The sequence below is a fragment of the Lithobates pipiens genome, unplaced genomic scaffold (assembly GCF_037356315.1).
Source record: "Lithobates pipiens isolate NorthernLeopardFrog02 unplaced genomic scaffold, aLitPip1_a1.2 Scaffold_1, whole genome shotgun sequence".
Taxonomy (NCBI): Eukaryota; Metazoa; Chordata; class Amphibia; order Anura; family Ranidae; genus Lithobates; species Lithobates pipiens.
In genome coordinates, this window is record NW_027507685.1 from 133,330,916 (window position 1) to 133,358,701 (window position 27,786).

A 27,786-nucleotide genomic window follows, 5' to 3' on the forward strand; every position below is an offset into this window, starting at 1 on the left:
GACTTCATCAGCGGCTGCTGATGAAGTCCTGCCACTTTGGGCCACTGATGAAGTCCCACCGCTTTGGGACGTAACGCGTGCGGAAAACCACATGACTGTTTGTGTGACGTCGCCCACGTCCTTACACGCTGATCCTGGTATGATACTCTACACTGGAACTATTTGTTGATGATCGCCTGTTACCTAGCACTGGGGCGTAGTGCGTTATATGTGAGTGCACTTGTGTATTTTTAAATAAAAATGTTTTTTTTAATCAGAGAGCACTAGATTTTGCTATTTTATTTTATATATGATGCTTGGAGAAAATATGATGACGCTACACTAAGGGATAAGAGATACGGCAAGCCTTATGAATAAACATCAGAATTTGGATCTGTCTGTTAACCCTTAAAGGGGAATGCTGTATGTGACCTGTCTGATTGATTCAGGGGCCCATATACTGAGGTGAGCGGCCAATTCTGTCGTTGGTGGAGCGTGTCACTCAAGTCACCATATTTTGATGCATAGATCACCTGATACACTGGACTTCTTGCATTGAGCTCATCGCTTCTCTTCATTTCTTATTTATCATTTTTGGACTATCGTGTTGTTAGTCGTTATTTATTTACATAAGTCTAAATATCTGCGCTGTACTGCTTTTTTATAATGTACTATTTTGGGATTTGGTAATTTCACCCTCAGTATCTCAGCTGCAGAGTGGGATAGGGAATTGTTTTTTAGCGCTGGTTGATTCTCTCTGCTTGTATCATCTGAAAGAAATGTCTTATCTGCATGTAGTGAAACTGTTCAGTTTCGAAGCCTGAGGTGGTAAAATTGCGTCAACTCAAATTGGAACCAGAGGTGAAACAAATGTAGGATAGAAGGCTGGATTGCGCATGAAGGAGAGCAGTGGATTGTGCAGGGACAGTAAGCCTGATGCACGTTTCAACCTGTCCCAGAGTGATAAAGAGTGTTGGATAACTGGATTTATAATCGTGGATAGGAAATTATCCATTTGAAGTGGGTCTAAATCTATTGTTTCTAGGCCAACCCAGAGTGGTACATTTCGGGTTGCATGGTATTTCAGGAGTTGCGCCAGTTGGGCCACCTGATAGTATTTAGAAAAGTGCGGAACACCCAGTCCCCCTCCATCTTAAAACGTATTAAGAGAAGGCTTTTGTTTTCTAATTGAATACAAAGCATTCTGACTGGATAAGGTGGAAAGGCGGGGCAGTGACATAATGATCTCCACCTCGTCCAATCAGAGAATGCTTTTATTGAGCAAATGCAAAGCGCTCTCTGAATGGCACCCCTGTGTGCAGTAAGCAGGATTGCAGCTGCTTGGCACAACAGGTGGAAGATAGTTGAGATCACTGTAGTAGCAGTATCTTATACAGTGAGTTCCAGCTTCTAGAGCAGTGTTTCTCAACTCCAGTCCTCAAGGCGCCCCAACAGGTCATGTTTTCGGGCATCCCATCATTTTGCACAGGTGTTCTGATCAGTTTCAGTGCCTTAGTAATTACCACAGCCGTTTGAGGGAAATCCTGAAAACATGACCTGTTGGGACGCCTTGAGGACTGGAGTTGAGAAACACTGTTCTAGAGGGATCGCCCAGTTATGGTTTATGCATAGCTACATTGATCCAAGCTGAACCAATGTAACTATGTAAAAATATCCATACCTGGAATTCAGCTTTAATCCTGCATGGTCTTTCACAAATATCCTCCTAGCCAATGAACCCCTTGTTACTAACCTGGGCTGCTTTGCTTTTTGACTACAGTCAATTTGTAGCCATCTCCGTAGGTGCTTTTCAGAAACAGCGGTGATCCGCAGCATTTTAGCTTTCCATGGGAAATAATGGCAATACGGTCACCTAGTAAATCAGCCTCATCCATGTGATGCGTTGAAAGAAGAATTGTGTGACCTGCAGGTTACAAGATATCTTACTGTAGGTTACAGTTTAATTAACAACAATATATAAAAAGCAGGTGTTTGATAGTGACCTTGTTTATATTTCAGAATAAGATCCCAGATCGCCCTTCTTGCGTATGGATCAACACCAGCAGTTGGCTCATCCAAAATGACAGCTTTTGATCCTCCGACAAAAGCAATGGCAACAGACAGCTTTCTCTTCATTCCTCCGGAAAGCGTCTGGACTAAGGAGTGTCGTTTGTTGGATAATTCTAAGTCCTCAATCATCCTAAAATAATACAAGATATATCCACTTATAACGTTGGTAAAACATTAGCAGTCATTCAAACAATGACCTGTATTTGTGGGGGGAACTACTCAACAGGGACAAGTTTACCATCCATTGAAAAATTTCTAATCATTCCTAGAAGAAAGTACAGATCCTATCTCTCAAATATCTGCTTACTCTTCATGTATACCGTATTTATCAGCGTAAAACACACACTTTTTTCCCCTTAAAATTAGGGGAAAATCACGGGTGCGTGTTATATGCTGATCCCTGCTGTCTCTGAGGGAAGAGCAAGCACTGCTGAATTACATAGAGCCGCGATCTCCTGTGGAACCGGCACTCCATCACTCACAGCCACGCCTCCTGGCCCCGCATTGGGCCACTGTTCTGTCTATCATATGAGCAGGGCCAGGAGGCATGGGTGCGAGTGACAGAGCGCTGGGTACACAGGAGATCGCGGCTCTGTGTAATTCAGCGGCACCCTCTCCTCCTCTTCCCTCGGAGACAGCAAGGATAATCCAACACTGGTGAGGCTGCAATGATGGGAAAGGTGAAGCTGCAGATGGGCACTGAACAGGCTGCATTGTTGGTCGAGCTATAGGCTGCAGATGGGCACTGAAAAGGCTACATTGTTGGGTAATTTAATGGCTGCAGATAGGCACTGAGCAGGGTGCATTGATGAGCCGTGCCCCTAATCCCTGCTAAAATTGGGGTGCATGTTATACGCCGATAAATACGGTAAATATAAAGCTCTAAATATAACTCAATTTTCATTACTCAAGCCTGTAGCTGAACAACACACATTTTACTTGTTCTCTTGATCATATCGTGGCCTAGAATATTGTAACACTGTGCAATTAACCATATATAATAGGACTTTTCCTAGAGAAGATAAAAAAAAAAAACAATTGCAGTATTGAATTAAAAAAATAATAATTTACTAGAAAATGTAACTAGTATAAGCTCCTGAATTTGATTTCATGCACAAATTCTGCTATATGTGCAGACAGGAAGAGAGCAAAAAGATGACCTCATCAGTCTGTTGCTACTCTTTTACTATCCAATCACAGGAAAAACTGTAGTAAAGAAAAGTCAGGTCACTAGGCTGACTGTGAATCTCAAGGCTGATGAGAAATACAAATTATTTGATGGGTAAATTAGCTTATCTATATGCATTTCAATGGTGTAATCAGATTATTTACCTGAAGTTCAGTTTTAAGCAAACGTATAGTAATTTCAGGCAATATTTGCAATAGCGTATTAATGAATTGATAAAAAAATGAAGAAGATAATTTAGGAGATATCACAAGCAAATAAAAATACTGCATGCATTAGGTTGTTGTCAATCAGGTTATTTTATATGCATATTTATAGAGCAAATCAGTCACCTGCAGCTAGATCAGTTAATACATACTTGCCCATCTCCTTGCGTATTGCCTCCTCTGCCATCCCTTTCAGCCGGGAGTAGAACCATAGGTGTTCTTCAACGGTCAGCTTGTCAAAGAGCACGTTGTGCTGTGGACACATTCCTAAACTCTTCCTGATCTCATTCATCTCTGTGCGAATGTCATGTCCATAAATGGTGGCTGATCCAGAGGTTGGCGGAAAGAGGCCGGTTAGGATAGACCTGTAAGGGGAACAATTTTACAATATCTATTCTTTCTTAGCCACTGTTAGGCAGTAGAGAGAACATATGCCTGACTTACATGGTGGTGGTTTTTCCTGCACCGTTATGGCCTAAGAAAGATACTACTTGGTTCTCGTGCAGATTCAAGCTCAGTTTATTTAGTGCCAGTTTCTTTCCAGTCTTGTATATTTTGGTAAGCTTGTCAATACATACAACCAAAGGCAAATGACTTGGCTCTTCTTCAATGCCCCGGGTCTCCTCTACAGGTGGAAAAGATTATAAAATGAGTTCTCACTTGAACTATGAAGTTAAAGGAAACCTATCCCTAAGGAAACACAGAGGCAGCTGATTTTTCCCTTTTGAAAATGCTAGATGCCTGGATGCCATGCTGACCCAAGACTTAATCGGTACTCTAAATCACTGAAATGGTTTGCACATCAGAATTTGTCTCTTGCTTTCTTATCTGGTATACAATTTCCTGGGTCATTGATTAAGCACTGGAGTAAGAGGGTCAGCATAACAGCCAGGCAACTAGCATTTTCAAAAGGAGATCAGAAATAGCATCCTTATATTCTTCTATGCTAATGGTGTCTGCTACAAAAAGTCTTTATATGCAAGGTAACCTAACATAACATTTCTGGAATACAGGCAGAAGCTACACATGAATCTACTTTGTGTGGAATGTTGATCCAGGGTATTATGAATCAGGAAAATTTTATTTTTGCACTTACTAAAAAATCTATTTCTAGAGGGACACAGTGCATTGAGGGACACGGGAATACAGAGGCTGTCACATTTATACTACTGCTTACAGGAGAATTTTGAGCAAATGGCAAATAAATTAGCAAATTTAAATTGTTTCCAGCTTGGTATAAACCTCCGCTTCTCCCATAGGAAAACTAAAATTCAGGAATATCTAAGCGAAACAGAATTACCTAAAATAACAGAAGAAATGGCTAAAAGTTTAGAGGAACCAATTAGTTTGGGTGAAGTTTGGGTGAAGAGGAGAGTATGAGGAAAGAGGCCTTATTGGCAAATATAACCGTAATACCAAAACCAGGTAAGGATGAATCCATCTGCTCCAATTACCGGCCAATAGCTTTGCTGAATACCGACACAAAGCAATACGCGAAGGTATTAGCAACAAGAATAAAAAATCTGATGCAGGAATTAATTAACAGGGACCAGGTAGGATTCATCCCAGGAAGGGAGGGACGAGACAACAGTTTGAGGACTCTGCTCCTTATAGGTAAAGATAGGGAAAATAAACCCCCAATGGTATTGATCTCTATCGATGCCGAAAAGGCATTCGATAGAATAGATTGGTGTTTTATAATAGAATCTCTCCGGAACATAGGTGTAGGTCCAAGGATGCTGAAGTGGATAAATAATCTATATACACAACCAACAGCTAGAGTGGGGGTGAATGGGAGTATGTTGTCCGCGTTCGAAATGATAAATGGGACAAGGCAGGGTTGCCCACTTTCGCCCCTGCTATACGTGATTGCCCTGGAACCATTTTTGGCAAAGATTCGAAAATAAAGTAAATATTAGTGGGGTTAAGATGGGGGGAGAACCCCCTCCGGTCGCTCCATACTGAATAGCGGCAGTCGGCCGCGGAGCAGAAAGTGGCGTTTTTCCCGTCGTCCAGGTGGTGAGCTCAGTGAGGTGAGTCACAGGCCGGGGGAGAGTCCTGGAGAAGGTTGGACGCAGCGTTCTCTGGGTTCCTGGAGCTCGGCGAATCCTTCCAAGCAGACAAAGCAGGCGAGGAGACACCGCGCTCCGAGTGGAAAACGAAAATAATTTAAAACTGAAAATTAACAAGGTCAGTAGAAATGTGAATTATGCAAAATGCTGATGCCCTGGCAGCACCAAGGAGACACCCCGGGAGAACATGTGCGGGGTAGGTGGACTTAAAATATAAATACACTGTTTTGTGTGGTAATATTAAGCATCATAATAATCACAAAATAGGCCTGCCGAAGACCCCCTTTTTTTTTTTTTTTTTTTTTGGAAACACAAAAAAGATAAAGTGGCCGGCGGGTATACAAGCCACAGCACACGTTATATTATGAATTATTAAAGAAGCGGGGTGCTTCACACCTCTTTTAAATCCTTTGTCTATTATTATTAAGATTAACATTAATGTTTATGGAGAGGAAAAAAAGGTGAGGGGAGATTGGAAGATTGTGATACCCCTGTAGCCTGACAGTTTTTTTTTTTTTTTTTAATATATAAACGGGGTACCGTTAATTCCAAGACAGATGACGGGAAAGACAGCGAAGACAGGGGCTATCCCCAAATCGCCTCGGCGGAGTTTGGTTATTAGCCCAGGCGCAATGAACAAATACGTTACGCAGACAGCGTCAATAGAAAAACAACAGGTGGAGAAATATCAACATACAAGAAGTCTTCAGACGGAAAATAAAGATAAAAAGAAAAGAGAAAGAGATAAGAAGGACAAAGAGAAAAGAAGACATCAAGTGCAAAACAACTCTTCACAAGACATAGAAATATTACTTGATATACCACCTGAGGAAGAGCCTGAGCAAATACCTGGATCAGACCGAAACACAGTAACTACACTAGTTCCACCGCTTCAACAAGAAAATTCCCAAGCTTTCCCCACCAAAAATGAAATAATCTCCATGTTTGCAGCATTGGAAAGTACTATGAAAAGTGAAATGGAAAGATTACATAAAAACTTAGCTCACGTCCTGGAAAGGGTGGAAGAAGTGGAAAAAAAAGCGGAAAAGGAAGCGCCCTCTCTTCTGGGGGGGGAGGGGGAGTGGACGGGAGTGGTGAAATAGGGATGGGGACACGGTCCCCCTTTCTTTGGATCTTCCTGTCGGGCTGTCTCCCCTCCGTCCCCATTTCTTTTTTTTTCTGGGGGGGGGGGGGTGTGGTGGGGGACGGGATGCTCCTGGCATGTGGGGATCACCAACTCGCAATTAATAGGCGAGATGGATGCTGGTGCTGTCAATCAGAACTCCACCCCAGGGCCAAGGGACAAAGTGAACAAGGGAGTTCCTGATAAAATGTCCTGGACCAGTGGGTCAGTATTACATCAAAAGGGGGAGCAGGGTGGGGGGAGGGAAGAAGGAGGGGGGAGGGAAAAATCTGTTGGCACGAATCCAGGTAATAAGAAAAGGTTTAGGCAGGTATAATGTTAGAATTTAAAATAATAACATACAATGTGAGAGGAATGAATTCTACAAAGAAAAGGTATAATATTCTTAGGGAGTTGGAGGGATATTCTGTAGACATTGTCTTCCTACAAGAAACGCATCTAGCTTTGGATTCCAACATCAGGTTATATTCAGTAAGGTTTCCAACGTGGTACTATGCAGATACTCCGACCAGGGGCTCTAGGGGAGTCGCAATTGGGATTTCTAAAAATGTTAATTGGAAAGTAGAAGAAATGAAAGTGGACTCAGAGGGGAGGTTCTTATTTTTAAAAGGAAGTATAGAAAAAAAAAAGATATACATTAGTGAATATTTATTGCCCCAATAACAGCCCAAAAAAATACTTAAATCGAATCTTGAACATGCTTGAGACATATAGACAGGGCCACATGATCTTGGCCGGGGACCTAAACTTTCCTATGGACCCGTCCATAGATAGTACATCAGGCGGTCTTTCTCAGGAAAATAAACAACATAGAATCCTAAAAAAGAAAATGCATATACAACAACTAATGGATACCTGGAGAATATTTAATCCAGGAAAAAAAGATTATACATATTATTCTTCAGAGATTGGATTATATATATATAGATCATGAATTGCTAGAAAACATAATAGAAGTTAAGATAGGAACTATAACCCTATCGGACCATGCGCCTGTAATAATAAAACTTAAAGATCTAGAAAGGGAGAGTAGAAAAGGGACATGGAGACTAAATGAGTCTCTATTAGAAAATGCGGAAACTGAGAATATCATAAAAAGAGAGATTGAACAATACTTTAAAACTAACGATACGGACGAGATCTCAAAAGCCACCCTTTGGGAGGCACATAAAGCGCTAATCCGAGGGAAACTACCGTATATACTCGAGTATAAGCCGAGATTTTCAGCCTCTTTTTTGAGGCTGAAAGTGCCCCCTCGGCTTATACTCGAGTCACCGCTGTCTGACTGCTCGATCAGCGTATCGAGCAGACAGACGGCGGACATTAAAATTCAAAAGCCGCGCCTCCTTCTCCGCCTCCGCCTGTGATAGGCGGAACACTGAATTTCCCAGCAGTCAGTGTTCCGCCTATCACGGACATCCGTTCATTCTCATACTACGGACGAGTATGAGAGGATGTCCGTGATAGGCGGAACACAGGCTGCTGGGAAATTGAGTGTTCCGCCTATCACAGGCGGAGGACGGAGGCGCAGCTTTTGAATCGTAGAATGGCCGCCGAGAAGAGCGGCGATCCATCGGCACGACACGGGACGGAGGAGGCACGGGACGGAGGAGGCACGGGACAGAGGAGGCACGGGACAGAGGAGGCACGGGACAGAGGAGGCACGGGACAGAGGAGGCTCGGGACGACGGCGGCTCGGGACGGAGGCTTGGGACACAGGTAGGCTGGACACACACACAAGGCTGCACGGACACACACACACACACACACACACACACACACACACACACACACACACACACACACACACACACACAGGGATGGATGGATGGATGGATGGATACACACACACACACACACACACACACAGGGATGGATGGATGGATGAATACACACACACACACACACACACACACACACACACACACACACACACACAGGGATGGATGGATACACACACAGGGATGGATGGACGGACACACAGGGATGGATGGATGGATGGATGGACACACACACAGGGATGGATGGACGGACACACACACAGGGATGGACGGACACACAGGGATGGACAGCCATGTCTCACCCTCGGCTTATACACGAGTCAATAAGTTTTCCAGTTTTTTGGGGGTAAATTGGGGGCCTCGGCTTATATTCGGGTCGGCCTATACTCGAGTATATACGGTAATCTCTATAGGCTCGGGGAAAAAAAAAGAAAGAGAAAAGAAGCTTAATGAAGTAAAAAAAACAACTCTATGTATTAGAACAAAAGCACAAGACCCAATTAGATAAAAACATTTATATAGAGATTATCCATAAACATACACAACTAAATGATATGATGGAATTAGAAGCAAGAAAAATGTATAATAGTGTAGCCAAAGAAAGGTATATGTGGGGAAATAAAACGGGGAAACATCTGGCCAGACTAGTAAGGGAAAAAAAAAGCCTCAAACTATATAGAAAAGATTAAAAACGCGCACGGGGATATGAAATTCAAAACATCCGAAATAGCAAATGCATTTAAAACATATTATAGTGCTCTATACTCAATCAGGAATACTAAGACAGATGAACAGAAGAGGAATAGAAAAACTAAAATTAGAGAATATTTGAGTGAGATAGATTTACCTAAAATAACCCCAGAGAAGGCCAAATGTCTAGAGGACCCGATCACCCCAGAAGAAATCGAGAATGCAATAAAGGAAATGCCGAACGGGAAAAGCCCAGGACCAGATGGTTTTACCATCAGATATTATAAGAAATTTAAACAACAGCTGGTCCCAGAGTTATGTAAATTCTGGAATAAACTAGCAGATGAGGAGGTCCTGAGGAAAGAATCACTCTTGGCAAATATCACAGTAATCCCAAAACCCGGTAAAGATAGCTCCATCTGCTCTATCGTCCAATCGCGCTATTGAACACTGATACCAAATTATATACAAAGGTTTTAGCAACGAGGATAAAAAATCTACTTCCGGAATTGATCAACGGCGATCAAGTAGGATTTGTACCAGGCAGGGAAGGCCGAGACAATAGTCTTCGGACTCTCTTACTAATGGAGAGGGACAAAGAAACCAATCCTCCAATGATTTTAATTTCGATCGATGCCGAAAAGGCTTTCGATTGGGTAGATTGGTGCTTTATGATGGAAACTTTACAGAATACAGGCCTAGGCCCAAAAATGCTAAAATGGATAAATAACTTATACACTTACCCGTCAGCCAGAGTGGGGGTGAACGGGAGTATGTCGTCTGCATTTGATATGCTAAATGGTACAAGGCAAGGGTGTCCCCTCTCACCCTTGCTATATGTGATAGCCTTAGAGCCACTATTATCAAAGATTCACAATAATACAGATATAAGAGGAGGAGTAAGATTGGGGGGAGAAGAACATAAAGTGGCCGCATATGCGGACGACATACTCCTATACATGACTAACCCACGATCGTCGTTACCTGGTTTAATAAAAGAAATTAGAGAATATGGTGTTCTTTCTAACTTTAAAATAAACCCAATTAAAACAGTTATTCTGAACGTAGGACTTGAGACCCGGGAAGAGAAAAAGATAAGACAAGAATTCCCCTTTACATGGGAAACAAAAGAAATAACATATCTAGGAATTAAAATCACAAAAGGCACTCCAGGGGCTATATCAAGCTAATTATATTCCACTTGTAAACGAAATCAAAACATTGTTAGGGAATATGAATAAAGGATCAATTACATGGATGGGAAGAATTAACGTGTTGAAGATGGTGGTTTTACCAAAAATAACATATAAAATTCAAATGCTTCCGATAAATATTCCAAATTGTTTTTTTAAAATAATAAGAATTTTATTTTTAAAATTCATATGGCAAAATAAAAAACCTAGGATAAAATATAATTTATTAACGAGAAAAAAAAAATATAGAGGGGGTATGGCACTACCAGACACATATAGGTATTATTTTGCAATTATTTTAGCGAGATTGGTGGAATGGAAAAATCCAAGCACTAAAAAGAAATGGGTAAAAATGGAGGAGACACTGAATGGTTCACAACTACAAAAAATATCTGGATTCCACCAAAATTCAGATTACTTAGTAGCAGCGCACATGAAATTACTTTAACGGCACTGAAAAAGTGGGATATAATACAGCGGAAAAATAAATGGGTATATAGTTCACCACTAATCCCTTTAGAGGGTACGATTTTTTTCACACCAGGATATGGCACACAATTAGGGAAACAAATGAAGGATCTTCAAATAAAAGATATCACGAGGGAGGGGAAATTAATGTCAAAACAAGAATTAATGAAGAAGCATAGTTGGCAAACCTTAAGAGATTGGGAATACCTACAGATCCAGCACTTTATTAACTCTATCCCAAAACCAATAAGAAATGAAAAAATGTTAACACCAATAGAAAAATTATGTTCAGGGAAAACTGTAGTAAAACATTGTGTTTCACGGGTACATGATTATCTTTCGGAGTTAGAGGATCAAGATGTTATACCAGCTATAGTTAAATGGGAAAAAGATTTGGGCTTTAAAGTAGACGAGACTCAGATGTTAAACTCCGTGTTTAGGTATGTAACAGATACAAGATCTATAGAGGCCAACTATAAATGCCTAATGAGATGGCACTTAACCCCAGATAAATTACATAGAATAGATCCCTCCAAATCCAGGTTATGTTGGAGAGAATGTAAACTCCCGGGAACAATATTCCATTTTTGGTGGGAATGCCCGGAGATAAAACAATACTGGCGAAAAATATCATTAGACCCAGGGGAGTGTCTTAGGGGCAGAAGAAAAAACTAGTAAGCAATTTAAAAAAAGAATAAAAAATACGCTAGTTCCTGTTTTGCTTAACGCGGCAAAAGCTATAATACCCAAAAATTGGTTGCAAGTGAAGGGACCCCCAATCAGAGAATGGATACAAAGAATAGAATACATCAATAATATGGAATATTTAAGCAAAATGGAGGAAAATAAAATGAAGATACTGGGTAATGTGGGAAAAATGGAGAATATTTAAAAAAACGAAACATTATATACAAGCATTCACAGAATAAAAGGTAATGGATTCAGGGAGGGCCAACAGAAGAGGGAAAAGAGGGTAGGAGGGACGGGATAAAACAAATAAATAAAATAGCTTAATAAATAAGAGCAGATATCATAAATATAAATGTAAAAGTAACTAACGAGACGCTAATGGTTTACTTTTTTATTGCCTGGTTTGTTTTTTGGATTTGTAATAAACTTTGAAAGTAATGATGGAAAGAAAAAAAAAAAAGAGAAAGATTGCCACAATGATGTAAAGTAGAATAAGCGGGATTCTGAGCGTTATGCTGATGAGAATCTATTTGAATAAAGCAACTTACTGAGATGGCAAAAAAAAAAAAAAAATGGGGGGAAAAAGATCATAAAGTGGCAGCTTACGCGGACGACATACTCCTATATAAAACTAAACCGAGACTGTCCTTACCTAGTTTAATAAAAGAAATCAAAGAATACGGTGCTCTCTCAAATTTTTAAATAAACCCTATAAAAACAGTTATATTGAATATAGGCTTAGATAATAAGTAAGAAATGTCATTACAACAAGAATACCCCTTTACATGGGAAAAAAAAAGAACTAACATATTTAGGTATAAAAATAACAAAGACGGTCCAGGACCTATATCAAGCGAATTATATCACATTAGTAAATGAAATTAAAACAGTGTTAAAGAATATAAGAAAGGGATCAATCTCATAGACGGACAGAATTAATATCTTGAAAATGGTGGTTTTACCAAAAATTACCTATAAACTCCAAATGCTTCCAATTAACATTCCAAATAGTTTCTTTAAAATAATGAAAACATTTTTTTTTTAATTTATATGGCAAAATAAAAAAAACAAGAAAAAAGTACAATATATTAATTAGGAAAAAAATGGAGGGATGGCACTACCAGATATTTATAGATACTATAGTGCAATCACGCTGGCGAGAATGGTGGAATGGGCAAATGTGGACACTGAAAAGAAGTGGGTAAAAATGGAAGAAGCACTAATAGGCACCCAATTAAAAAAAATTATCTGGATCCCCCCAAAATTTAGAATAGGTAGTAATAAAGTTCACAAAATCATGGTAACAACATTAAAAATATGGGATGCACTATACCGGAGAAATAAATGGATATATAACTCTCCACTAATTCCACTAGAGGGCACAAATTTCTTTATTCCAGGAAAAGACACACAATTAGGTAAACAATTGGTAAATAAACAATTAAAAGATATCACTTGAGGCGGTGCCTTGATGTTAAAACAAGATATAATTAAAGCGGGAGTCCGCCGGGAGTTCCGCCGTTTTTTTTGTTTGTTTTGTTTTTTAAAGCCAGCAGCTACAAATACTGCAGCTGCTGACTTTTAAAATAGTGACACTTACCTGCCCAGCGCGCCCGCGATGTCGGCACCCTTTCCCTGTTCCCTACTGCACATGCGCGAGTCGCGCTGCTCAATAAGGATGGTCCCCGCTGTCTCTGGGATCAGTGTGTTTCCCAGCAGGCAGCGGGGGACTTTTGGAAAGGGGCGTAGATTCTGCGGAAAGGGGCGTACCTTCTGCAGAATCTACGCCGGAAGTGGATGCAGATATCTGTACTGTACAGGTACCTGCATCCCCCTCCCCCCTGAAAGGTGCCAATTGTGGCGCCGGAGGGGGGGAGGATTCCAATGAGTGGAAGGTCCACTTTAGGGTGGACCTCCGCTTTAAGAAACACAGTTGGCAAAATTTAAAGGAGTGGGAGTATTTACAGATTCAACATTTTGTTAATTCAATTCCAAAACCCATAAGAGATGAGAACACATTAACACCTATAGAAAAGTTATGCAATTCTAAAGTAAAAGTAAAGCACTGTATGTCAAGAGTATATGAATTCCTGGCGGAAATTGAGTCACAAGATGCTATACCAGCCATAGAAAAATGGGAATTGGATATGGGTATTAAAATAGATGAGAGGCAGATGATGGAGACAGTATATAGGCAGGTGTCAGATTCAACGTCTAGGGAGGTTAATTACAAGTGTATGATGAGATGACATTTGACTCCTGACAGACTGCATAGAATAGATCCCTCTAGATCTATGTACTGTTGGAGGGAGTGTAAATCACCCGGAACAGCAATCCACATATGGTGGGATTGTCCTGAGATAAAGTTATACTGGCAGAAGATCTTAGCCTATATAGAAATAATAACAGGGGAAAAAATACCATGTTGCCTGCGGAAATGTTTGTTCTATGGTGTTGAAGAAAAAAGCGTAACCCACAAATGAAAATTGAAAAATAAACAAAAAAAAACGTTGGTACATTTTTTGCTTAATGCGGCAAAAGCTCTGATACCTATAAACTGGTTACAAGCTAAAAAACCTTTTATTAGAGATTGGGTACAGAGAATTGAACATATCAATAATATGGAATATTTAATCAAAATGGAGTATAACCAAATAAACAGATATTGGGCAACATGGAAAAAATCCAGGCACTAGAAGAATAAATAGGGGAGGAAGGGCCAACAAACACTGGGGAGGGTGGGGGGGGGGGGGGGGGAGTAGGGTATAGTGTGGGATAGAGGTGGGGAGGGTAGATAGGAAGTACGATAAGGTAAATAAGCAAGATAAGGGGGCCATGAATAGGATTGAACAGAACATTTGTTTTGTTCTTTTTTTTTTTTTGCATCTTTTGTTCGGTGGTCTTGTTGATTTGTTTTTTCTTTCCTTATGCTCCCTGCCTGTTTTAAAATGTAAAAACTAATAAAATTTAAATTAAAAAAAAACAAAAAACCTCCGCTTCTCCCAGCATGCCTGAGTTTTGTGGAAGATAAGTACCAAGGGCATGAAGCTGTGTCATTCAATGAACTCCATGAAATGAATTTTACGGTAAGTGCAAAAATTCAGCTTTTTTATTCATTAAAGTACACAGGAATACAGACTACTGGGATGTCCTAAAGCAATCCAACTGAGAGGTTGGCAACAGCAACGAAATAATAACAGACCCACAAAAAACAAAAGAACTGGGGCCTTGGGACTGTCTACAGCTCAAAAAAAGCCGCCTGAAGAACTTTACTGCCAAAGCTGGCATCAGATGAAGTCTAAACATCCACCTGGTAAAATACTGAATATTTGAAGACCAGGTGGCAGCCTTGCTATTGGGTAGCATGATGCCAAATAGTTTAAAAAGCACTCACAAATCTTGCAGTGTGCTCCATAAAGGGTGAAAGCCAATCCTTGAGACCCTACACCTGAAAGATAATCTGTTTGAGCCACCCGAGAAATGGTGGAACGAGAGACAGATTCTCCTTTACGAAGTAGTAAGAACTTCTTCCAGACAATGGAGCTTGGACAAAAAGGAATACCTGATCAGTTTAAACAGCGGTCTCTGGAGTTTTTAAAAATAACTAAATTCAAATCCAATAAAGTCACAGGGGAGTCCCATGGGAGACACGCTGTACTTAATCAGAGTAGGAAGCTAGTGGTCTATAGAACAAGGCACTGGGACTCGATGGTACTGAGGCTAAATGCTGGTCTAGTCCCATTTGTTAAAAAAGTCAGAATTCATCCCACTGAAAAATTCCCGGGATTAAACTTGCTAACCTCACACAAAGTGAAGAATGCCTTCCATGTCCTGTAATAAACCTTTTGGGAAGTAGACTTCCTAACCTTAGGCTTTTTGGGGATTCATGATTCAGAGATGCTTCTGTCACCTAGAACCTGGGCTTCAACAGCCATGGCATTAAAGCCAGGGACAGTGAGGGGGGGGGGGGGGGTTAAACCAGTCCTTGGAACAAAAGATCAGGACAATTTGAGAGAGCACTCTAGCGTCTGCCAGGATTCTGATCAGGTTGATATAGGGACCATTACCCCCAGATGCAGGTGCTGCTGGCTGAGGTACTATGGTTGCCAATTGTCTACAATTGGGATGTAAATGGCTGTCAAGGCCATAACGTGAAGTGCTAGTCAGGACAGGATCCTTTCTACCTCTCTTGCTATGTTGAGACTTCTGGCTTCTCAATGATGATTGGTGTACAGCAGGATTTTTGAAACACCAGGCCAATGGCAACATGGTCCTCAATGCCACATGAATCGGTTAGTCCAATGATTGGCCTAAATTGGCCACAAAAACAGATGTTGTGTTGTGTTTGTCTGGGGTGGAACTGAGCAAATGGGGTGTGGGGGACTTGGAAGTCCAAGGGTTGCAGGCAGACTGGGAGCCAACCAGGACATTAAAAGGCTTATAAATTGAGGGCTGGGAGTTAAAAAAAAAAAAAAAAAACCTTTACATAGTTACATAGTTAGTCAGGTTGAAAAAAGACACAAGTCCATCCAGTTCAACCAAAACAACCATCCAGTTCAACCAAAACTGTTCATGCAGTATTTCAAAGCTGGGGGCCGTGAGCTTTGAATACTCTACAATTAAGGGATCACGTGCATGTGTGGGACACTTCACCCAGCAATCTGTCCCTAATGTCAGTTCTCAGTCCCTCAGTATTAACCTCTTCCATGGTATACCAATAGTGGGGATTTTATATGATGCCAAAAGGGTCATAGTAACAAGGTCTACTCAAAGAGTGCATCTTCAGAGGCAGGGTTACAACTGAGGTTGCATCACGGCTCTGGACCTGGAGAGTGCTCTGTGGCTAACTCAGTACATTCAGATCTGGAAGTGCTGCAATGCAAAGCCCAGTGTGCAAAGGTCACATCTGAAGTTAGCCCCACAATTTTCCAGTCCAGGTGGGTCTGGGTATAGCACCTAAAGCCAGTGCTGAGAAAACACTAATCCAGAAAGCTGCATATAGGGATCATTTCAAGCAGCACTGTAACAACAATCTTGACTAAAAGCAGTATTAAACCCAAAAGCAAACATTATATTGTAGCTTATAAATTCTTGGATGTAATGGATGCATTATCTTTCTTTCTTTAGGCTTTTTTTTTATTTCTACCTGGTGATCCAGCCAGTCAACAGAGCACGCTCTCCTGTAAATGTAGCAGTGTTGAGGCAAACCATTTACTGTTGATAGGGGTGCTTACAATGTTCCGGCTTTTTTTTATGCATTTAAAACCTTTACCACAAAATTATTTTATTTTTTGCTGCAACTGTTTGTTAACGGCAGTGTAAGCTTCAATTTATTTGTGTATTTAAATCTGCTAGTACAGCTAACACTCCCCTCCTCCCAGACTGAGAATGCTGCTGCCGAAGGCGCCCCCCTGTGCTCCTTCATCCAGAGAGGAGGCACTCTAATATAGGAGGTATGTTACTGAACAGATCACCAGGTAAAAACACCTAAAAAAAAAAAAAAACACAAATGGAGTCACCACATCTATGCATAGGTAAGCGCTGAGATATTCATTTTTTTGGTTTAATACTGTTTGTTTGAAGAAGAAAAAATAGAAGCTAGCTAGCTGCTGAGCACAGAGGAAGTGTCCATCCTCCCTGGACACTAGCAAGAAACTGAGGAATGCTGGGAGGTAGGTGACCATATAACGGAACAATTTTTTTTTTTTGAAACTCCGTTTTTTTTATTAATAATATTTGGCACAGACATATATAATAAGCAGACTGTATACATCTTTGTGGGATATAAACATAACTTGATAAACAATGACAAGCCGTACAACAATAATTGCCCTGTACCTCAGTTATAGCAAAATCATATTCCACTTGCATTTTTTATTTCCACCCTCTCCCCCCACCCTCCCAACAACAACAAACAACCCAACAAAGAACAGATGCACTCATAAGGATACCAATTAGGTGGGTATGAGGTCTAGAACCTCAAATCATCCTGTCAAGGGCCTAGAAATCCTACGGCAGCGTTAATTACCGCACAACAACTCATAGAGGAGCAGAATTACATGTATCTATCCCATCCACCCAGTCTCCCCATATTTTGAGGAATTTTCCTGGCTTACCCCTTGTTTCATACGTTATTTTATATATTGGCAAGTCTTGGTTAATCAAAGCTTTCCATTTGTTCAGGGAGACCAATGATGTGCGCGTCCAATGTAATAGGACCGTCTTCCTAGCATAATAAAGGAGAAAACGCAAAAATTGTTTCTGATGGTTACTAATGCCAACCTCCTCAAAAACTGAGAGGAGGCACCATTTAGGGCTACAAATATTGGGGAGGTCAAAGGTAGTCGCCACAAAGTGGGTCACCTGAGACCAAAATGGTCTTATCCGCTCACAGTCCCACAACATATGTAGTAGGTTACCTTCTTCCCTACCACATTTATGACACAGAGGAGAAGGCAGTTTCCGCATACGGAAAAGGCGTAGAGGAGTATAGTATATCCTATGAAAAATGCGTATCTGAATCATTTTATCTCTGGCGGAAATAGCAGTGCTAAAATAAGTATCTAAAAGTTCCTCCCAATTATCGTCCGACAGGTCGGGTACATCCCTCGTCCATTGTTGTCTCAGGATTTGCAATCTAGAAATTTTAGGCTCATTCAATAATTTGTAATAATTGGAGACCAGTTTAGTATGTTCTGGTTGGGCAAGCGCCCCTTCCAAAGTAGAATTCTGAAAGGTAACAGCCCGGAGCCCAAGTTGAGACTCGGCCGCATGCTGCAACTGTAAATATCTAAACCTCCAGGATTCAGGTATACCCAACTCTTGTCGGAACGCCGGGAAGGTTTTAAATCTACCCTCCTCGTACAATTGGTGGACATATTTCAAACCCCTTTCGGCCCAATTGCCAGCGAAAGGGAGATCTCTAAAATGTGGGAACACCGGATTATTCCATATGGGTTGATTAGGAGAAATCGTGGGGTGGGGTTCAGGCACCAGTGTCTTACATATCTTAAAGATTTTGAGAGAGTTTGCGATCATATCTGTACCCCTCCTCTCAGAAATCGCTCCTCTAAAAATCACATTTGATAGTGTTTCATAGGAGGAGAGCAACGCTGCCTCTGTTGCAGTAGCAGCATTGTTCAACTGTGGAAATAGCCACCAATGAACATATACCAACTGTGATGCATAGTAGTATAATCGCAGGTTCGGTATTGCTAGCCCCCCTTTGTGTATAGGTAATTGTAAAGTAGTCAATGCAATCCGTGGATTCTTGGGAGACCATAAAAATGTAGATATCAAAGAGTCAATCTCTTGAAAGATCTTCTTTGGTACGTACACTGGGCAATTCGCCAAGACATACAGCAACTTAGGGAAAAATACCATTTTAAATAAATTAGCCCTCCCCATCAATGTAAGAGGTAAACCCACCCAGTTGTTGAGTTTAGCCTTAAGCGAAGCTATACAAGGAAGAAGGTTATCCTGGATGTATGCCGAAATCGGTAGCCTAACCACCACCCCCAAGTATTTAAACGATGTTGTGAATTGAAGCGGACAATGTTGTGGCAAGTGGGCAGGGGACTCTGAGTCTAACGAAAATACAGTGGACTTAGTCCAGTTAATCTTCAGGCCTGAATATACGCCAAAATCAGTGATCAGCCTCAGCATTTTGGGAATCGTGTATTTAGGGTTTGACAAGTAGAGCAACATATCATCAGCATATAGCGAGATACGTTCTTCCAAGGAGCCAATCCACATGCCCTGAAGTTCCGGAGAACTCCTCAACAACCTCGCTAGAGGTTCCACTGCCAGGGCATACAACAGGGGTGATAGAGGACAACCCTGTCTGGTGCCCCTGTGGATTCTGAAGGGTCTAGAGATAATCCCATTAAGCCTAAAACGGGCAATAGGTTGATCATACAATATCCTAATCCAGGTGATAACATTCTGTCCAAAACCGAATTTTTCCATAATATATATAAGATATGGCCACTCCACGGAATCAAATGCCTTGTGGGCATCTAAAGATACAATAGCTCGGGGGACAGACAGTTTATTGGGGGCTTGTAAATTAGTGTATAATCTGCGAATATTACTATAAGTGGACCTACCAGGGATAAAGCCAGTTTGGTCTGGATTAATAAGAGCAGTAATGATGGTATTTAGACGGGTGGCCAAAATCTTAGATAAAATTTTTAAGTCAGTATTAATTAACGAGATGGGTCTGTAGGATTCACAGTATTGTGGGTCTTTATTGGGCTTGGGAATTAATACAATTAGGGCCTCCTTCATAGATGATGGTAGGCAGCCTTGCTCAAAAATAGTCGAGTAAAGCTTTCTTAGTCTAGGGATTAGGACATCTTGATATTCTAAATACCATTCTATAGGGAAGCCATCTGGGCCTGGAGTTTTATGTTTAGCAAAACTTTTAATGGTAAGCAGTATCTCCTCGGCGGAGATAGGTGCTTCTAGAGACATCTTTTGTTCTAAGGGTAGTACCGGAAAGTCAATTCTATCCACATATTCATATAATTCCGGGATGGTATAATGGGCTTGTGAGCGGTACAATTCCGTGTAAAATTTGTAAAAAGTTTCTACGATCTCCTCCTGAGTATCTCTGAGAGTGTTTGTGGTATCATAAACACAGGGGATGAAAATAGGGTCCGGGAGCGGAGCGGCCAAAATCGCCAGCAATTTCCCGCTTCTGTCCCCCATCTCAAAAATCCGTTGACGTTGGTATAGGTTTTTCTTTTGTGTTTTCGAGAGCAGTGCGAGTTCATACTCCCTACTAACACTTTGCAGAGTTTGATAATGTTGAGGAGAGGGATCTCTAACGTAAGAGTCTTCTGCCCCCTGTAACTGATTGGCCAGAGTTCTCAAACAATCCCCAGTCGCTCTCTTGAAGTCTGATACTCCTTGCATATACGCCCCCCTAGAGACCGCTTTGAAAGCATCCCAGGTGATTAGGTCGGGGACCTCTTCCCTGTTTTCCTTCCAAAAGTGTGTCACTGCGTCCTTACAAATTGATGCTACCATGGTCTCCTGCAACCAATATGGGCTCATCCTCCACACACGCTCACCCAGGACAATGCCCGCTCTCATAGTCAGTTGTAGAGGTGAGTGATCCGATATAGCCCTGGGTAGATAGGAGATAGCCTCCACCTCTGGCAATGCAGCCCCAGGAAGGAAAAACATGTCCAATCTAGAGAGCGATCTATAGGATGCCGATGCACAAGAGAATTCTCGGGTATTCGGGTGCTTCCATCGCCAGACCTCCTTGAGGTCATAGGACGCAGCCCAGTCACTTAACACCGTAGATGGTGGTCTAGTGCAGCGTAGCCTATCCTGATCAGCATTCATGACCTGGTTAAAATCCCCCCCCATAATAAGGTGACCACGCAACATGGGGAGAACCACCACCATGCAGGCTCCCAATCTTTGTAAATCAAATGGTGGGGGCATGTAAAGGTTTACCAAAGTATATAACACACCCAGGTATTGCAGTATGACCACAACATAGCACCCCTGCGGGTCAGTCCTAACCTCTAGTATCTGGACAGGTAGGGACCGTAATATGAGTATAGATACCCCTCTAGAATAGGTTGAGTAAGTGGCATGGAAAGCATGAGCAACATGCCTCTTTTTCAGGGCCATAACCTTTGAACCCATCAGGTGAGTTTCCTGAAGCATAATTATTTGCGCCTTAGTGCGTTTCAAATAGTCAAAGACCAGTGATCTCTTAATCTTCGAGTTCAGCCCCCTGACATTCCAAGTAAGACAGTTAAAGCTCATTCGTATAACGCAGTAGTCATATGGAGGGGGGAGAGGAGAGAGGGCAGGACATCAAAAGGGTCCCACTCCCCTCCCCTCCCCCCCGACACATTATAGACAATAAACCTAAAATGAAAAAGTTGAAACTCCCACCAATATTTTCGGTGGCGTTGCGTGCATGCATCAGGTATACCAAGGAAAAAAAACAGGAGCAAACATCTCCAGACTAACCTTCCCCATTCCCCCCTCCCCCCTCCCTGCTCATTACCCCCAACCATAACGAGCTTTAGCCCAAAAAGAAAAACCAAAAAGGGAAGAAAAACAGAAAAACTGTTTAGTCCAGGGAGTGACCAGTCGTTGCTCCCAGTGTCAGTTTAGTAAAAAAAAGGGAAAAAAAAACTATGTCAGATCAAAAAAGAGGAAGCTTGTGCCTCCTCCGGCAAAACATATCACAAATAAGGCACCTGATACAGTAGCCAAAGAAAGATATGCGCATCCCAAAGTGATTGTAGACGCCAGGTCCGGGTCCGCCAGCAGGGCAAAATGGCGGTTCAGTGTCAATGTCGGTGCTTTGGGTAGGACAACTGCAAAAAGGAGCAAGAACAGAATAAAGTCAACCAGAAAGTACCGTATAGAGTGGTCGTCCTCCGCCATGTGTATAGAATTCCATCATAAACTGTAGGGAAGGCACACAACGTGACGATCATGAGAAAACAGGCAGGGACCGGAATGTTACAGCCCATCCAACCAATCCGAGGCTTCATTGGGTGAAAGGAAAAATTGTACCTTGCCGTCATTAACAATTCGTAATTTGGCCGGGTACATCATACTATATGGAAGATTTTTCTCTCTGAGGCGTTTCTTAACGTGGAGGAAGGCCGCTCTTTGCTTTTGAGTAGTAGCAGAAAAATCCGGGAAAATGGAGATCTTTTTTCCGTTGTACTGTATATCTTGTATGTTCCGCACGGTACGCATAATGCATTCTTTATCCCGAAAATGAAGGATCTTGGCTAAAATGGGTCGCGGAGGGGCTCCAGGGGGCATAGGGCGCATGGGCACCCTATGAGCCCGTTCGATTGCAAACAGAGGTGACAGTGCCTCCCGTCCCAACAGAGTGCTCAGCCATTGCTCCAGGAATTGCTCCGCGTCCTTGCCCTCCGCACCTTCAGGGAATCCCACAAAACGTAAATTATTCCTGCGCATTCGGTCCTCAAGGTCTCCCAATTTAGCAGCATGTTCAGTAATCTCTTGTTGATGTGTGCGGAGAGTAGCAGACATAGGTTGCATATTGTCCTCCACCTCACTGATTCTTTGCTCCGCAGTGGAAATCCTAGAGCGAATCTTTTGCATGTCATGCTTAACAATAGAGAGATCCAGCCTAACCGTTTCAATCTGTGTGGTCAGAGTGGTTTGGCATTGATGGATAGCGTCCATAACATGCTTCAAAGTAAGTTCCTCCTCACCCTCTGCCGTTCTCTCCCCCTCCGACCCCCTGTCCACCTGTGGAGTGGGATACCCCGGATCGCTGTCTCTCTCCCAGGCCTCACCCTCCTCCCAGGGGTCTACGGCCTGCTCTGCTCTCGGGGACGCTGGGGGGGGGTATGCTGTCCATGCGGGGAATCCGCAAAATGTTCCCTGATAGTTGTCGGTGGTTTCGGCTTACCCGGAATACCGGAGGGCACATGTGAGTTCGCCGAGGGGCCGGAGTCAGCCTTCGCCTGTGCCTTGCCTTTAGAGGACTTCCCCGTGGCGGAGGACGCGCCGGCGCCATCTTTGGCCTTGCTGCCCGTCAACGCGGCCGCTCGGTCCGCGGCGGATTTCTGGCTCGCAGGACCGTTCCGACCCATTCCAGCGGGTGCCCGTGAAGGTAGTGGGTAGTGCGGTGGTGGCTACAAGGTCGGTGTCTAGATAGGGATACCGGATGCTGTTCAGGATGAATCGGTGCCGGAGGAGCTCCGTAAGCTTGCTGCTCACATGTCCGCCGCTGGCCACGCCCCCGAACAATTTTTGAATTCCTTAGGTACTCAATAAATGAGTAAAAATGTTTTCCCTATTTGAAGCAAACATGACCCAAACTTCATCTAAATTAATTGTGAATTTAAAAAGGAGTTTTGCAGGACAGAAACATGAATGTAATTATGTAAAAGTTAAACTCTAGCACTACAAGATGTTATACCTGAATACCATACATATTGGTATAATGGAAGATAACCACTCTCTTACCATGACGGCGACTCTCCATAGCACAGGCTTGGTCTTCTTCCATGATGCTAAGACGAGTAGGCCGGGACCAAGGCCACGTCCACTCCCATGTTTCTATTCGCCCACTCCCAAGCCAGTAAGACCTTTGCAATGGGAAGTACCAGGGTCGGGGAAGCCCATACATCCCTATAATACAAGGAATCTTTTTTAGCAATCTATTTCTTTAATACAAAAGAATATTAATTTGCCATGCCTAATGACTGGCTGCTTGTGTATTGAACCTGTGCTTTGTTACAGTTAGCAACTACACTCCTCCTTTGCGTTGCCAAGTTACCCTGTGTGGTGACGTTACTTCATACCCTTTTGTGCTTTACAGACCCTGGTTCTTTAGATACACCAGAACCAACATGCACTCTTTTGAATCGCTTCAGATCAGGCTTGGAACAGGTAATGTAACTTTACTGAACAAGTTGCAGCGTAACAATTTAATACAAATCTCTTTGTCCCTAAACGAACTGCAGTTATGTGGCTGCCCAGGCATACCTCTTAGATAGTGATAGTCCATCTTGGCATTCTCCATGGCTTGGATATCCTCCGAAAATTCTGGTGCCTTCAGTGGACTGCAAGAAGCAGCAGTCTGGATACCACGAGCGGGAACAGAACCAACCAAGGACTGTGGACCACAGCCTCCCCCCTTTTTATAGCACAGGTGGGCTGGCTGGGACCAAAATGCCAGAGAACTGAGCTCACAACACAAAACCCTATCCGCTGGCCTGGGCCAGCCGCTAACTCACTAAAGCCAACATATTTCAACCTGTTTACAAGCTGTGTGTTAGCGGTTTTGCCTATAGGCGTTTGTACACTCAAATTGTAATATGGCTGGCTAGCTTAAGAAGACACTGGACAACTTCCAGGTATACTTGATTTTAATTTATGAATTTCTATATACAGTATCTCACAAAAGTGAGTACGCCCCTCACATTTTTGTAAATATTTTATACTCTTTTCATGTGACAACACTAAAGAAATGACACTTTGCTACAATGTAAAGTAGTGAGTGTACAGCTTGTATAGCAGTGTAAATTTGCTGTCCCCTCAAAATAACTCAACACACAGCCATCAATGTCTAAACCGCTGGCAACAAAAGTGAGTACACCTCTAAGTGAAAATGTCCAAACTGGGCCCAAAGTGTCAATATTTTGTTTGGGTACCATTATTTTCCAGCACTGCCTTAACCCTTCTTGGGCATGCAGTTCACCAGAGCTTCACAGGTTGCCACTGGAGTCCTCTTCCACTCCTTTATGGTGGTGGATGTTAGATACCTTGCGCTCCTCCACCTTCCATATGAGGAATGTTGGAATACTGCCCTGCGGCCCAGGGGATTATGCTCTGCTTCAGTATGTCACAGTGCATGTTGGCATTCATGGTTCCCTCAATGAACTGTAGCTCCCCAGTGCCAGCAGCACTCATGCAGCCCCAGACCATGACACTCCCACCACCATGCTTGACTGTAGGCAAGACGCACTTGTCTTTGTACTCCTCACCTGGTTGCTGCCACACACGCTTGACACCAATCTGAATGAAATAAGTTTATCTTGGTCTCATCAGACCACAGGACATGGTTCCAGTTTCAGCAGACAGTCTGCGTGTCTTCAGCAAACTGTTTGCGTGCATCATCTTTAGAAGTGAGCTCCTTCTGGGACGACAGCCATGCAGACCAATTTGACGCAGAGTGCAGCATATGGACTGAGCACAGACAGGCTGACCCCCCCCCCCCCCCCCTCACCCCCACCCCTTCAACCTCTGCAATAAAGCTGGCAGCACTCATACATCTATTTCCCAAAGACAACCTCTGGATATGATGCCCGAGCATGCACACTCAACTTTTTTGGTCGACCATGGCGAGGCCTGTTCTGAGTGGAACCTGCCCTGTCAAACCGCTGTATATTCTTGGCCACCATGCTGCAGCTCATTTTCGGGGTCCTGCCAATCTTCTTATAGCCTAGGCTTTATGTAGAGCAACAATTCTTTTTTTCAGATCCTCAGAGAGTTCTTTGCCATGAGGTGCCATGTTGAACTTCCAGTGACCAGAATGAGAGAGTGAAAGCAATAACACCAAATTTAACACCCCTGCTCCCCATTCACACCTGAGACCTTGTAACACCAATGAGTCACATGACACTGGGGAGGGAAAATGGCTGATTGGGCCCAATTGGATATTTTCACTTAGGGCTGTACACCCACTACTTTGCATTGTAGCAAAGTATAATTTCTTCAGTGTTGTCAAATTAAAATATTTACAAAAATTTGAGGGGTCTACTCACTTTTGTGAGATACTGTATGTTCCAGTGATGAATCTACCATAGATCAGAGCAGAAACATGCTTTTTAGAGGATGTCATTTTTTTGCTTCTATTAACATATTACAAACCAATTTTAGTTAGGTCTACTTTCTACTTCTGGCTAGTAAAACGACAGAACCCCCCCCCCCCCCCAAAAAAAAAACATGTAACCCACGTAGAGTACTTGACAACAAGCCCAATGTTTACCTGGATGAACAGCTTCAATGTACCAAGTCAGAACGCCATACACCACTGCGTCTATAACAAGCATCATCATAGACAACATAAGGTTGAAGTCATCTCCTTCAACTGGGGACTGACTGAGGGTTTTCCACTGTATGCCAACCCCAGCCACCTCATAGAGAGCGAAGTACTTGGAGCCGAGACCAAAGGCTGTTGTAGACATGAGAGACTGTGTAGGAAAGAGCACAATTAAAGGCTTTAGCAGACTGATGATATAAAAAAAGTCCTTTCCAGTCTTCAGAGAGATACAATATATAACCTGAAATAGCTAGTCAAGGGCATGCTGCAAAACCTAACTGTAGTTTCTGATAGAAGCCCAAATGAACTCTAACAATTTATTACTGTAATGGACCAAGAGTGCATATGCAGTAAAAGTGTCATCTTCTTTTATTTGTAAGTGGTGCAGTATTCTGGAGAGTCGGACGCAGCCCTTTCATATAAAGTAACAGCCCATTTCTTCTGTGGTCGGACACACCACTTTCCTCCTAAAAATGTTTACATTAAATCGGCAGTGGTAGCAAGAGATCTGTTGATTGATGCACGGTTTAGAAAAGGGGAGGGTGTCAGACCGCCTTAGAGCCAAGCATGACAGAGCCTGTTGTCCGACTCTCCAGCTTACTGCAGTACAGGGCATTTTAACCCTTGCCGCAGGACTCGCAAGTTAAATAAAAGAAGAGCAGATTTATTACTGAATATACAACCTAGCTGCATTCCATCAAATTATAAGGGTTCAATTGGGCTTTAATATATCTGCCAGGTTTTATTTTTGTGTGTGACTCCATTGAGGAGCCATCCATACAGGTAAAAGGAGAAGTTTGGCAGTCACCAAGGCTGAAAGGCATGGCCAGCAATAAATACATTGTTAGGAATTGTAACCCTTCCCCATGGTTAGGAAAACGCGTATTTGTCTGTGTTGCTATTTGAGAGATTTCCCATAACAGACGTTGCAGCGAAGTCCCTCTAATGGGGAATCAAGCAGCATTAAAGGCCGACACAGGCTGAAATTTTTTATTTCCCCATTTCTCCACTGTGTGCAATATCAGGACAGAAGTAAATGATGAGCAGAATAGGAAATACTCACAGCAATGCACTTTTCGAAGGCTGTAATCTTATCATGGGCCACTTCCTCTCTGATGGCCACATACATATAGGGGACATAGCTGAGGAAGTAGATGATTCCACCACAGGCAGAGGCCAGCTTTGCTTTGGAGTACAAAACCGACACCAGGAAGCTGCAAAAAGCAAAAGTTATGAGTGTTTAGCGGTACCCAAGCTATATTATGTGCATCAGGCTAGATCATATAAAACATATCTTGTGATGTGTTAGCATCATTAAATAGGTTATTTCAAATTAGTTCACCTCCTGTTTTCCCAAGACCAGATCAATGGATTTATTGAGATAATTATGCAACTAAACAGAGATAAATCAGCTGTGGACAGGACAACCTTGTTACCACAATAAGTACAGCCATTGTCCACAGAAACCAGAAATTACTGCAAAATTAAATCAAACTCCATTTTTAATACATCATCTCTATATATGGCCATATAGCATCTCAATATATGGCCATGTGTGCAGTTAGGGAACGGTTAATGTCTGGAGCATTAGAAACAGATAAGCATCTGTAGTTGCTGACTGGTATGTACTTCAGCACAGCAGATGCACAGAGGGTAAAAATATAAGGTCACCACATGGCCTGGATACGATCTGGGACGTGTGTGTACTGTAGTGTTAGGCTTTTGCTGTAAACTA

At 42.4% G+C, this 27,786-nt stretch overlaps 1 protein-coding gene across 1 annotated transcript in view; it reads right to left on the bottom strand.

The window, feature by feature from the left end:
* The window catches only part of ABCA2 (ATP binding cassette subfamily A member 2), a 278,032-nt gene that overhangs the window by 55,789 nt on the left and 194,457 nt on the right, over positions 1-27,786 (bottom strand). Inside the window, exons 18-24 of the mRNA XM_077477138.1 lie at positions 27,115-27,265; positions 25,998-26,202; positions 23,471-23,635; positions 3,886-4,066; positions 3,594-3,806; positions 1,983-2,179; positions 1,733-1,903 (exon numbers count right to left, since the gene is read on the bottom strand). Of these exons, the coding sequence (XP_077333264.1) occupies positions 1,733-1,903; positions 1,983-2,179; positions 3,594-3,806; positions 3,886-4,066; positions 23,471-23,635; positions 25,998-26,202; positions 27,115-27,265 (1,283 nt within the window). The remainder of the gene's footprint in view (positions 1-1,732; positions 1,904-1,982; positions 2,180-3,593; positions 3,807-3,885; positions 4,067-23,470; positions 23,636-25,997; positions 26,203-27,114; positions 27,266-27,786) is intronic.